This window comes from Squalius cephalus (genome assembly GCF_949319135.1).
Source record: "Squalius cephalus genome assembly, chromosome: 4".
NCBI classification, from domain to species: Eukaryota; Metazoa; Chordata; class Actinopteri; order Cypriniformes; family Leuciscidae; genus Squalius; species Squalius cephalus.
Window position 1 is genome coordinate 46,828,592 of NC_137125.1, and position 14,494 is coordinate 46,843,085.

General features: G+C 35.0%; 1 protein-coding gene across 1 annotated transcript in view; it reads left to right on the forward strand.

The window, feature by feature from the left end:
• Positions 1–10,787: 10,787 nt before the first annotated feature.
• LOC307157719 (scavenger receptor cysteine-rich type 1 protein M130-like) overlaps positions 10,788–14,494 on the forward strand; it is a gene marked incomplete at its 5' end in the record, with an annotated part of 31,593 nt that continues 27,886 nt past the window's right edge. The window contains 5 exons of the mRNA XM_079869644.1: positions 10,788–10,839; positions 12,360–12,656; positions 12,765–13,070; positions 13,673–13,975; positions 14,062–14,376. Coding sequence (XP_079725770.1) covers positions 10,788–10,839; positions 12,360–12,656; positions 12,765–13,070; positions 13,673–13,975; positions 14,062–14,376 — 1,273 coding nt within the window. The remainder of the gene's footprint in view (positions 10,840–12,359; positions 12,657–12,764; positions 13,071–13,672; positions 13,976–14,061; positions 14,377–14,494) is intronic.

Genomic DNA, 14,494 nt, shown 5'->3' on the forward strand with positions numbered 1-14,494 from the left:
AAACCTGTTAGGTAAGTTATTAAGTTATTGTTAGAATGTTTTCCAGATTCATAGACTTCATTTAAAATACTAATCTAATTACAACATGAATTAAGATTTTGTTTTTAATAACAGATTATGATGATGTGGAGGAGGAGTCAAAAAAAGAAGGAGGGCCATTCGACTCAATGACGGTTGAAGAAATTTGAAAACGTAAAAGTTTGAGTGTAATTGCTTTTATATATATTAAATCTCTTTGTGAGATTTTGTATTGTTTATTATGGCCTTGTTAATAGCAGTAAAACAAACAACAGTGCCTTTTCTGCTAAATTACCAAATAAACAAAAATGTGATGTAACAGCCTCACCTGTAACAGGTGGCAGCATGTACTTACATTTTTCTGATAATAATGATAATAATAATGAATATGATAATGCTGAAAAAGATCCATTTATTCTGGATGCATTGAGTAACTTTTACAATAACCCTGTTAATTAATTGATTTGTATTAAATATCTTATTAAATTATTTTATGTGGTGTGGTGTTTTTTAACCAATAAATAAATATGAATATCGCTTGTCTGCTTTGCATTTTACATTTAAATCCATTCTCAGGCTGTAGATGAATGTGAAATGTGAAGGTGAAGTATGGTAACCAATGCTCTCTCCCAGTGTCTTTTCTCTCCAAGTTAGTCCACACACATTAGCAGTAATGAACACACACACTGCAAACTGTGGACACACACACTCGGGGCAGTGGGCAGTCATTTTTCTGTGGCGCCTGGGGAGTGATTGGTGTTTAGGTGTTTTGCTCAAGGGCACATCACTCGTCAAATCTCGGTAGGCTATTGAGAATCAAACCCGCAACCTTTGGGTTACCAGTCTGACTCTCTAACCATTAGGCAGCGACTGCCAAACAAAGTGAAAGTGACATGTGAAGGCAAAGTATGGGAACCCATAGACTCAGAGCCGGAATTTGACACACACATTTGTTTGTTTGTGTGTTTGTTATATAGGACTATGTGTAAGTCAACAATCTGTAACATGTTTAAAATGCGTATTTCTTCTCTATAAACCATATGAATCACTTTGTAATAACTCTATATTATTAGTTAATAATGCAACAGAACATTAGAACCCCAGTGCAGCTCATTTCATCAAACTACAGACCGAAAAATGCGCAGTACCTTTGTGTGAGGCCTATATCACAGTAATTTCATACACAAGTGTTGCAGTCAATAATGAAACCATGGTAATATAATTCTACTTTTTGGTGCTTTTAGTATTCTTTTTTTTGGGGGGGGGTTGAAAATTGTCCTTACCTGCAGTACCGAGTCATTCAAAGCTGCACATGCAGATTTTGAACTTAATAAAGAGCTGCTTGATTGCTGACAAACGATGTGGATTGTGGATGTCGAACGTTGTAGACTTCGTTTCAGTTAATTGTTGTACGGACACATTTCACTGAGCGCTGAGTTTGTTCTCTGTGTTATAAACTATATCCAATGATTCAGTGCGCAAGTTTGAATCATTCAATTCTGTTGTGCTAACCCGTTTGAACAATTCAGTGAGAAGAACCGACTCAACATATTCATTTGTGGATCACTAGTTGTGATTCTAAACAGCAGACTGAAAATATGACATAATTCCTGAAATATTGTTAGGGTAAATGTTAGTCTGGTCAGTGGTCAGTATTCTGCAGTCAAAGGTTTGTAAACTTGAGTAAAATTGTACTGGCACAGACTACAGCTGGGGCTCCTGTACCAGTTAACGAGTCCGCCAATGTAAATATACACCATAAGTTTATTTTATTTATTTATTTATTTATTTGTATTGCATTTTAATAAGACCAAAACATAATTTACATACAGGAGTAGAACATAACAAACATGTCAGAGGTAAACAAAACATAGTCACCATAAGTCTGTCATCTATCATAACCCTATGGATGTACCAGTTCTGTAAAATTAGCAAGGGGGACTTCTGACAGATTTGAAATAGGTAGAGGGATCAGACAAGGGTGTCCGATCTCCCCATTTTTGTTTTTGTTAGCAACGCAAATAATGGCCCTTCACATTAAAAAAGGACATTTTCAAGGAATTACAGCATTAGGGAAAACATTTAAGTTGTGTCAGTTTGCAGATGACACTGCTTTATTTTTGAAAGATAGGAATGAATCATTAAAGCAATGAAATGCATAAAATAATTTTCAGATGTATCAGGGTTAGGAATGAATATGAATAAATCTGTTCTGTTTCCTCTTAAAGAATGTACAATGTAGTTTAACTAATTTCTGTTATATTTCAATTGCAAATAACATATCTGGGAGTTGTTATATGTAAAGATGAAAATCTGCTTAAACTTAAATCTTCTTAAACTTAAATCCAATTATTAACAAAACTAGTAAGAGGTTTAATGTGTGTTACAAAGGGATCTGTCAATTCAGGGGCGGTACTTTTAACAAAAAATGAAGGAATCTCCAGATCAGTCTGTGTGTCATCATTGGATATTCCCCCTAAAGTTACCAAACAATTGGATAAAATGCTTTTTGATTTTATATGGAAAAACAAGCCACATTATTTGAGAAAAGAAATTTTATGCAATCCCAAAGATCATGGTTGTTTAGAGGTTTTGAGTTATGATGCTTTGAACAATGTATTTAAAATAAATTGGCTTATTCAGTATTTAAAAAAATAAAGACAGTATTTGGAATTCCTCTCCTAACTATCTATTTAAACGATTGGGCGACCTCTCATTTTTATTGAAGTGTAATTATTCAATTGAAAAAAAATACCATTTAAGCTTGCAAAATTTCATAAACAAGCTCTCATGGCATGGACACTGGCCTACAAACATAACTTTTCACCTATAGGAGATATTATATTTGGAACAACAAAGACATCCTTTACAAAAATAAATCTCTCTTTTTTGATTACTGGTTTGAAAACAATATTATATTAGTTAGTCAGCTTTTGAATAATGATGGACATTTATTAACATATAGAGAATTTTTGGATAAATTTAAAATACCAGTTTGACCTAAAGACTTTGCAGTTGTAATGGATGCAATTCCCAGGAAATATTGATCCTTCTTAGAAATGCATCACAGGAGGAAGATCTCAATGTTACAGATATCATGGGTAAAATATTTCTTGGTAATACAAATATTTTACAAAATAAAGTCTCAAATAACTACATTAGGAATATACTTAATAATATTGTTTACCCTCCAGCTCGTTTTTTCTGGTCATCTGTTTTTGGAGATGTAAATTGGCGTAATGCTTGGTGAACAGTAGATCAATTCTACATTAATAACAAAGTAAAATAAGTATCTTTTAAAATAATGCATAGAATATATCCAGTAAAACATGTGCTGGAACGGTTTCAATTAGATATTGATTACTCCTGCAATTTTTGTAAAGGTGAAAAGGAAACAATATTTCATTTATTTTTCCATTGCACACATTTTGGATTGATGTGGAGCGTTTAATTAAGAAAAAAATGAACATTGATTTACAGCTGAGTGGATTTGACATAATGATACACTTCAATGATAATGGGCTTGAGAAAGATACTTCATACAATTGTTAACATTATTGGGGTTTCATATTCATAAAATGAAATGGTCTGACTCTAAACCTAACTTTTCTTGCTTTAAAAATGATTTTAAGCTTTATTGTTCTGTTTTGTGTAATTGCACAAGTAAAAAGGCAATTAGAGCTTATAGCATTGTAAGCAGGTGATGTTGTATAAAGTAGCCCCTTTTTCTGTTGTTTGTAATACTTTTTTTCTTGTCCTCTGGCACTGTTCTTATTTTATTTTACTTTATTTACTTTGTATTTGTTTTACTTTGAATGATTATGTCTCATTGTATTGTTCTGGTTCATGGCATTAAAAAAAAAGAAGAAAAAGTCTGTCATCTCATAGTAATTTTACTGCCACCCATGGGAATAGATCGGTATTGCAGTATTAAACACAGAAGTGCAACTGCAAACTTGGTCGAGTATTCCAATATGATGAACTGGGCAAAGGCATATGTATACTTGATTGTCTTTTTAAAATCATTATTAATTTTTAACAAAATACTCTTTTCCTTAGGCTACACTCTTTTGTGAAATAACATTTACAGTACTGTGCATCTGAAGATATATGACAAGCATTGCTTACTTCTGGATATATTATAGTTAAAATGAATCTTTAAAACAGCACATTTGATTTCTGTTTGTATCCAACTAATATTTCTAAACATGGACTCAAAGTGAGAAACATGAAGCAGTTCAGGGTATCTGCACATTTTTGATCAACAAATTTAATGACTTTTAAGACCTTTTTAAGACCTTCAAGAATAAAAATTAAGACCATTACCATGGAAAATATATATATAAAAATGACACTCTAGGGTGTTCAGGTTAACAAAGCACATTTGTATTTGAGCAACAGTGCAAATAGTCTTAATAGCCTTTGGTGGTCCAATTCATGCTTTCGTCAAACATGACAACGAAGCTGCCTTGATTCACACTTGACAGAAGTCCCCTTTTTATGTACTGAACAAGTCCAAATCGAGTAAGAGAAGAGGTTTTGTCCCTGCCACAACTAAATGTTTTTGCACATTCCTCAGGGAACATTGCCCTGAAGTGCTCATGTCTTCGTTGGATGTATAGGAGTGATGTCGGCTAACCGTGTGCAAAACCCACAGCATTTCAGCCTTCAGTGTATTAGTTGGGGAGAATGTAAAATGGTGCCCCAAAGACACCAACGCGGCTGTAATGTTAGCCTCAGGGCCGTAGCCTAGCCATCATTTCAAAAGTGAGGGGGACAGAATAACTACCAATTCTTTTTTCAGACTTGTTGACAGGTTTTTCCTTAATTGGCTTAAAATGCTATTTATTTTTAAAGCAATACAACAGAAAGAAAGAAATGCAGATGTTCAGTATACCGTATACTTTATAGGCTATAAAAAAAGTATACTTATACTTTATATACTTATGGTAAAATCCTGATCATGTATTTTACTAGTTAATAAAGCTAACTAAGCTAATAAAAAGAAAATTTTGTACATTTTAAAGATAAATTCATTAATCTGGTGCACTTTGAGTCACTCGAATCCACTGTTAAAAATAAATAATCCACCGGCCAACCGCCCAAACCTAACGTTATATTCTCTGATTTAGATATCTGCATCTGATCATTGCATTACAATTATTCAAATGATCAGTGTTAAGCATGATAATATGGTAAAATCACACTGAATTAAGCTGATTTAAAAATAACATTTACTTAAAATAAAGTTGTTATTTTGGCAAAATTACATTTCCTTAATAGCCTAGCAGAGTCTTACTAAAACTTTCCAATTGCAAACCTTTTAAAACTACTTCAAACTTTCTAGTTAGGCTTTTTCAAGAGAACTTAGTTTGTAGACAACAAACAAGCAGACAGTGGACAAGCAGATAGTGGCTGTTAATGCATGAAAATACAAATTCAGCATTAACAATCACCATGTTTATTCTAATTTGAAGGGCTTCGATAATATATCTGTGAAAATAAAAGATATTATGAATAAAAACAGTTAGTGAATATTTTAAATTTACAACAAAACTTAATTATTCAACAAGAGAAATAGGCTGAGTTATCCGCATTGTGCAACACAATTCGAATACCACATGAATTATAGATGACAACTTACTTGTAGTGCTTGACTTTTTCGTGAATAAGGAGTGAAGAGTTTTTTTGCCGTTTTGAACTCATTGCGACCTCTATGAAAATTATTCGGCGCGGCCGCGTAGTTGCGTGCATTTGGGCGTGATGCACGAGTGACTGATTACCATGGAAACGTGAAAGTCATATGTAGACAGACTATCCTTGACTCTTTGGATTAAAAATCTCGATGTAGGCAAACAGCTGAATGGGGACAGTTGTTGCCTGACTGTCGCGCTTGTGCTTCCCCCCTTTCATATGCGCGTCAAGGGCTTTGCAGCCCACCGCACTTCGTATACCGTCGTTTTTTTGTAACCAGCCACTATATTTCTCATCATCGAGCCAGTTATCATTAAATTTGCACTTCCCTATCTTAACTCGCGTCTGCCACTACACTTCTTCGTCTATTTCTATGACAGGCCTACGGAAAACACGTACTGCCCCCTAAATGGTGTGTGATGCCTGTGCAATAGGCATACGCTACTTTTTACTGTCTTTAGACAGGGACATGCGCTGGTGAAATGGAAAATACCGGTAGTTTCTCCCGACAAAAGGAGAAACTCCGCCAGATGAAATTTAATGCCGCCCAGATGAAATTTAATGCCACTCTTCAAAAATTAGTGAAATTTAATACATTTTAAGACCTTAAAAAACGTATATTTTATTTAAGACGTTTTAAGACTTTTTAAGGATCCGCGGGGACCCTGCAGTTAGTTATCAGTGTTTGTATTTGTATATCTGCAAATGCTGTGCTTTGATGCTGTAAATAAACTGGAATGTTTCCTGAAATCAGTTTCCTGTATGTGTGACTGTCACCCCTCTATCTTGCATGTTTCTCCCCAGTTAAGTGTCTCTATAAGGTGGAGGAGGAGTCCTGTTCATCTGTGCTGACGTGCTTTTAATAAATATGGTGAGAATCATAAATACGTCTCCTGATTTGTCAGTGAATCTGTTTGATGATTTCCTCTCTTCTGTCTAATAACACTGTAAAAAATTCACCCGTAAATTTACAGTAAAATACTGGCAGCTGTGGTTCCAGCCCTTTACCGTAATTTTACGGTTTCAACAATGCTGTTATTTTACAGTAAAATACTGGCAGCTGGTTCCAGCTCTTTACCGTAATTTTACGGTTTCAACAATGCTGTAATTTTACAGTAAAATACTGGCAGCTGTGGTTCCAGCCCTTTACCGTAATTTTACGGTTTCAACAATGCTGTAATTTCACAGTAAAGTACTGGCAGCTGTGGTTCCAGCCATTTACCGTAATTCTACAGTTTTTAATTTTATGGCTGTGCTTCACAAAGTACTGGCAGTAATGGTTCCAGCTATAATTCTATAGTATAAAAAGTTAGAATATAATTACTGTTTTCTATTTACTCTATTGTCCGATATCTATTAACATCCCTATATTTACTCAATGGAAAAAATGAAGAAAATATAGATTATGGTACAGTATTGTTTGCCATTTATTTAAAACAGCTAACAAGTTTTAACAATACATTAAAAAGTCACAGAAAATACATTGTAAAATTCAATGTGAGGAACCAGTAGGCAAACAAAGAAACCTTACATTCAACATGTCACATCAGCATCCAGGCAAGAGAGGAATTCTGAGTCTGAGAGGAAAATATTGAGAACCAATGGATGAAAAATCCTTGATAGAGGCAAAAAACTGCCAAAACATCTCAAACCTGCTTTTGAAAGATCTGGTCTGAGAGGAAGTCCGGATCTGAGAGGACAAGAGATCCAATGGGTGAAAAAACGTAGGAAGAGGCAAAAAACAGCCAACACGTCCCACATCAGCTTTTGACACATCTGGTCTGAGAGGAAATCCCGATCTGAGAGGACAAGAGAACCAATTGGTGAAAAAACGTAAGAAGAGGCAAAAAAAAAACTGCCAAAACGTCCCACATCAGCTTTTGACACATCTGGTCTGAGAGGAAATCCAGATCTGAGAGGAAAGAAAATCAAGAAAATCTTAGTGGTAAAATAAATCACATGACAAAAACTAGTGATGACATATTCTACGAACACTTTTAAAAGAGACATAAAATGATCATGTTATTGTACATAACTAATCTTAGAGATTATCTATACTTTACTAAACACATCTCATTAAACATTCACAGTGCTGCAGTAAGTGAACTTCTTGTTACTTAATGACCCACAAATGGTTGTTGTTTTTTTTGGTTTTTTTTTTGTAATAGTTGTTCATGATTCGCTTGTTTGTTCTGACAAGTTAAACTGTCCACTGATGTTCGGAATAAAATCATCCCCCTGGCACCCTATATAATAGTGGAGTCCTCTAACTAATGAGTAGTTCTCATTGTGAAAAGATAGGTGTTAAAACCATGCAGTCACTATTGTAAAGGGTTTAATTGTTCAGAATGTGCTGGAAAACCAAAGACTGTGCAAGACATGGTGGATTTTTCTGAAGAACATTGGGCAGTTTAACTGCTCAGATCAAACAAGGTACTCATGAACAACCATCACGAAACAAAAACAACATTTGTGGTTCATAGAGGTAACAATGTAGTCACTTACAAAATGTACATTTTTATTACACTGCACTGAGAGTGGCTAATGGGATGTTTAGTAAAGTCATGAAAGATTATAATTGTTTGTGTAGCTAACTTAAACACTTTGTTTGTCTATACATGTGACTGATGAACAAATTTTATGACAAATTAATGCAGAAAATCATCCAATTCCAAAGGATTCAGATATTTTCTTACCACTGAATATGAATGCAGTTAAGAGGTGTTGATTCTTTTAGGAAGCTGCACAAATGTGAGTGTCAGTGGGCATTTAAGTTTAGTTACCTAGACGAAGTTCCATTTGAAATCGAAGAGGTTCTTCGGGAGAGAAGCAACTTTGGGATTGACAGTGGCAGACTTCTTGCTGACAAGTTTTCCAGTCTTCTTTGAAACCACCTTGCCTCTGCAGGTCTTCGAACCTCTTTCAGGGTTTATCCCAATGAATCGTCTAAGGGTAATAAAAAAAACACACCCCCACACACACATTAAAAAAGAAAACTTACTAATTTAAATATTGGATTAAATATAAATAAGCTGTAATGCAACTAATTTGTCTCTTAACTTGAAAAGAGACAAAAAAAAAATTGCAACCAGGCAGAGCACAACTAAAAGTTATATTGGAAACATGTCTGAATTCGCATGTGCCTTATAAATGCACATGGTGCTGCATGCTTGTGCACAAAGTTTGCAAGTATACATGGCGTGAAACTCACCAAGGATTAGGGTTGTGTACTGTCTCAGTAAAACATTTACATAAAGTGAATGATTCCTAGAAAAAAAGAAGAAATAATTATTATTTCGTCATCTTAAACCAAGCAAAGAAATGATTCCTAGAAAAAAAGAAGAAATTATTATTATTTCGTCATCTTAAACCAAGCAAAGAAATTCGACGTCGAGCACGGAGAACATTGAATAGTGAAATGCCTCTTTTAGCTGTCTTCAAAACGTGTTTCGCGCCGAAAAGTCGAGAATATCCGCCTCGTCTTTCAAAAATAACCTCTTTGACTTTTTAATAGTATGTAAGTTACATGTGAATCTCACAAAAACACTGGTAACAGTTACTCGCACCACTAAATCGAAATATATATATATATATATATATATATATATATATATATATATATATATATATATATATTTTTTGCTTTGGGAATTTGAACAGCTTTACATTATTTGCATGGAAACTAAACAAATTGACCACTAACTTTTAATTATTATAATGGATCTGGATATTTCGTGTAGTTTTGTAATTATTCTCCATCTTATGTGCATGATATTATGCGAATATCATGCATCTGGTCAAATTCGCATCGTGTAACATTACTGAATCAGAAATTCATGTAAATCGAGTTAAGGGTTAGGCTACTACAAATGAAAGCCAAACTAATTTCTAAATGGTAACTTAACTTTAATCAAGCAAATAGTTCGCCGTGATAATCGGAGCTCAGAGAACATTCATTAGCAGGCGAAATGCCTCAACCGTTGAGAGCTCTGTCTACAAAACGCGATTCGCGCTCAGTAACAGCACAATCAAAAATACCTCGTGAAAATGGCGATTGTACAGGTTGGGAGCAACATAACAGAATAACAGTAAAGAAATAAACTTACCTTGAACAATGTCCTTCTTTAAGACCGTCTAGATGAGTGTTGCGAAACAATTCTGTTATTTGACTGCTTTCTGTTCGAAAATAGACTGCGTTGAAGATGCCCCGCCCCCACGTGCTATTTTTTACAGTCCAAGACTGTTTTTTCCAGAAACAAATGGGTTTACACATAAATGCTGTAAATTTACGACAAGTAATTAATTTATGGAACATAGACTGTAAATTTACAGGATTAAACTGTTTATTGAAATAACAGTATTTTACTGTTGGAAATTCACTGTATTTTTACAGCAATTTTTAACAGTGAAGGTAAAAGTGACTTTGATTGGCTTGTTGTTTGGTGATTGTAGAGCCTTCTGTCTCTGTCTCTCTTGAACCTTTCACTTCTGAGTTGATCAAGAAGAGTGTATGATCAGTGAAGATGGAGAGCTTTCTAACACTCATTTTTTTGTCATCTTTGATCAGACTCGCCACAGCTGGTACGTACACACACACACAGGATCATTATGAGTTAATGTTGTAGTGATTGACTCTGTGTTAGTTGTGAAATGGCCATACCATTTTTGTATGTTATATTTGAATGAATCTAAATGTTAATTTACTTATTTCATGGTTTCTCTGTTCACCTGTTTTGTTGACTTAAAGTCTGTTGTTTGTCTTCTCACTGTGCAATATATACAGTATATACAGTAAATCATTCTGTATCTTGTCTGCAGGAAATGTGAGGCTGGTGAATGGTAATAATTCCTGTGCCGGTAGAGTGGAGCTTTATTATAGAGGAGAGTGGGGAACAGTGTGTGATGATTATTGGGGTTTGACAAACACTGCAGTGGTGTGTAGAGAGCTGGGATGTGGCGATACTTCAAATACAATGCGTGCTGCTCACTTTGGACCAGGATCAGGACAAATCTGGATGGATGATGTGAGATGTAGTGGATCAGAGTCCTCAATATTCAATTGCTCAAAATCAAAAATGGATGAACATGACTGTGAGCATAGTGAAGATGTTGGAGTAATCTGTTCAGGTAGGTTGGTTTTCTGTCTAGATTTCAATATCAAATGTATTAGATGTACAGTATTTATTCTATTAAAAAAATTTACTAGATTTTAAAATGAATGTTCAAAGTTCATAAATAGTGGAAACCAACAAGTGTCATAACACAGTTTAACCGATTAGAACTGATCTATCGGCTCAATGTTATATCAATCATACTGTACATGACCACTATCTTGATGTGACAGTAGAAGCTGCAAGACTGTGTACAAATATAATAAATCTATATGACAGTAACAAATTTCAAAGTCAAAATTTTGTTTTATGTATTGATCAGGTTAATGCATGTTTAATGAGAGTGCGTGCATGACCTGAATCAGCAAACTCTCTTGTTTAATTTCATGTACAAAATTTTAATGTTAAACACTTTCACCTTTATGTTAAAAATAAACCAGAAATTGAAAAATAAATTCATGTAAAATATTAAAACTGATGTTCTATTAGTATTACAGCTCACCAAATCCAGGGCTGGACAACCTCGGTGACAGTCAATAGCGGTGTAACAATACACTGATGTGACGATTCAGCTTGATACACAATACTGAATACTGAATCTAATACTTTAAACAAAATACTAAATCTAACACTTTAAACAATGCAAAAAATGGACTAAATTTAACAAAAAGTAATGCAAGATGCTAAATTCGGTATAACATAATGAATTAACTTGAATAGGCTTACTTGGCCCTTCTCCCCTATTCAATAGCAACGGTGACACCAGTAAAATCTTAGAAATATTTATATTCTTCATAGCATATCTCTGTTCCTGACTGCAATTTAAATATTGTAAATATTAAATATTTTATTTTATTAAATAATGTATTTATTTTTTAATTGATTAATAATAATTAATAAACATGCTAGATCAAATGTGTGAACTACTGGGTTAATCATATTTGATACTACATTAAATAAATCTAAACTTTGATTTTGGGTGAACTACTGTTTCTGTATATATAATACATTGTCGCTATGGATGATAAATGTTGTTTTTGTATTGCGATAGATTGTGACACAATATATTGTTACACCCTAATAGTCAACCACCAAGGGTGCCAAATGAAGGACCAGTACTGACACAGATGTTACTCTGAAACAACAGCACTCTTTGTTCTTGACATTACTCTAAATAGTTTACAATAAGTAGAAGATTTTAAAACAGCTTTTAATTTTTAAGCAAAAAGATACAACACTCCATGGTCTCCCTTACGAAAAAGTAATATATTCAAGTGTGCTATTAGTACTAAAAATAATAAAGTATACTTCCTGTCTACTTTTAATGTACTTCTCAGAAAAATACTTAAAATTGCAATTTAGTCCCAAGCAGTATTGAAATAGTACACTTACAATTTTATAATAGTACATTGATATTAGTATTCTAGATAAAGTATACTTAAAAATATACCTGACCTTTTATTTACTTTAATATTTTAAGTTTTTTTTTTTTAATATCTTGATATTTTAAATGGCTTGTTATCATAATCATTTCAGGTATCAGGCTGGTTGGAGGTTCTCGCTGTTCTGGAAGACTAGAGTTGCCTCATGGAAACACCTGGTACACAGTGTGTGATGCTGCCTTTGACCAGCAGGATGCAGAGGTTGTGTGTAGAGAGCTGGACTGTGGGGCTCCTGTACAGGTGCTGGGAAAAGATGCTTTTGGCAAAGGAGACGCTCAGATGTGGACACAAGAGATTCAGTGCAGAGGAGATGAGTATCAGTTTGCTCTCTGTCCAATGTTACCTTCACACAATTGTTCCTATGACAACGATGTAAGCGTTGTATGTGCTGGTAGGTGAACGACATATGAGCTATACAAGTATGGAATAAAATCATTGAGTAATATTGTACAATTGTTTTTCTTTTTTCTCTATCTTTCTCTGCCTTTTTTACCTTCAGAAACAGTGCGATTAGTAGGTAAGAGTTCCTGTGCTGGTAGAGTGGAGGTTCTTCATGATGGTCAGTGGGGAACAGTGCATGATGATGGTTGGGATATGGCTGAAGCTGCAGTGGTGTGTAGAGAGCTGGGATGTGGAGAGGCTTTAAGTGCACCAAAGGGTGCTCACTTTGGAGAAGGATCAGGAGACATCTGGATTTCTGATTTACTGTGTACTGGATCAGAGTCTACACTGATGAACTGTGGATTTAATGGATGGGGAATAGAATATGCTAAACATAATGAAGATGCTGGAGTCATTTGCTCTGGTAAGCTTAGCTCATCTACGCTTATTTCATAATTACTAACATTTTTCCCCACAGAATTCCAGGATAAATACACATTTTCTCACCACATTCAATGTTACATCAGGTGGTTGTTTGGTTGTCTGTGTGTGGTGAAGTAATCTATTATGTGACGTGCTGAATTACTAGATGGAATGTACATGAAGCAATTTGTGTGCAACATACTTTTTTTTTTTTTTGTCCCAGACAATCCCTTTTGCGAACGAAACACATATATTGTTCAAAGGTTGAGCATTTCGTAGACTACATGCATTTTAACACCCTGCAGGTGATCCTTTCTCCCCTGTTATTCATTAAATGAAGAAAGCGGGTGTACTCTGGGTTCGGGCCACATTCAGAGCTCTCCCCCGGACAGCACACCAGTCGTCAAATACGCATACTCTTTTACTCTAGATAATTATTTGTAAGTGCAAACTCGTGAAATGCAAGAAGTAAATGCAAGAAGCTTGTGTGAATTAATAAAAAAAAAAAAAAAAAACTGGTCAGAATAAATTGTTTAGTTTTATAAAGTAATAGGTCAAGAAGCAAAGCAAATATTATTAAAATTGTCCCTTTTTTTATTCAAGGAGTCAGGCTGGTTGGGGGATCTCTCTGCTCTGGCAGAGTAGAAGTGCCTCATGATTGGTCATGGATGTCAGTGTGTGACGCTGCCTTTGACCAGCAGGATGCAGAGGTTGTGTGTAGAGAGCTGGACTGTGGGGCTCCTGTACAGGTGCTGGGAGAAGATGCTTTTGGCAAAGGAGACGCTCAGATGTGGACACAAGAGATTCAGTGCAGAGGAAATGAGTCTTATATTTCTTTTTGTCCAACATCATCTTCTCTCGAATACAACTGTACCCATGAGAATGACATTGGACTGTTATGTTCTGGTAATGGAGCTTTTCAAACAACTTTTTTAAACCATTTCTTTTGCATGTTTTGTACTGTTTAACTAAACTCTCTGTTCTTTGTCCAGGTTACACTGACCTCAGACTGGTCAATGGTTCTGACGTCTGTTCTGGTCGAGTTGAACGTCAGTACTTCAGTAAATGGGGCACAGTGTGTGATGCATGCTGGGATATGAGAGCTGCCAGTGTCGTCTGTAGACAGCTGAATTGTGGGATTGCTGTGTCTGTTTTGGGATCAGACTGGTTTGGAGAGGGAAGTGGTGAAATCTGGGCTGATGTGTTTGATTGTGACGGGAATGAAACAAAACTCTCAGAATGTTCCGTCTCTTCATGGAGTCGAGCTGAATGTTCTCATAGACGAGATGTTGGAGTCGTCTGCTCTGGTGAGTCCAAATTACTGGAGGATTCACTGATAGTGTGCTGCTGAAAGATTAAAAAAAGTATAAAAATAGTATTTAATCTCACCATGTGTAATTTAACAACAAAATCGCAAAATATTTT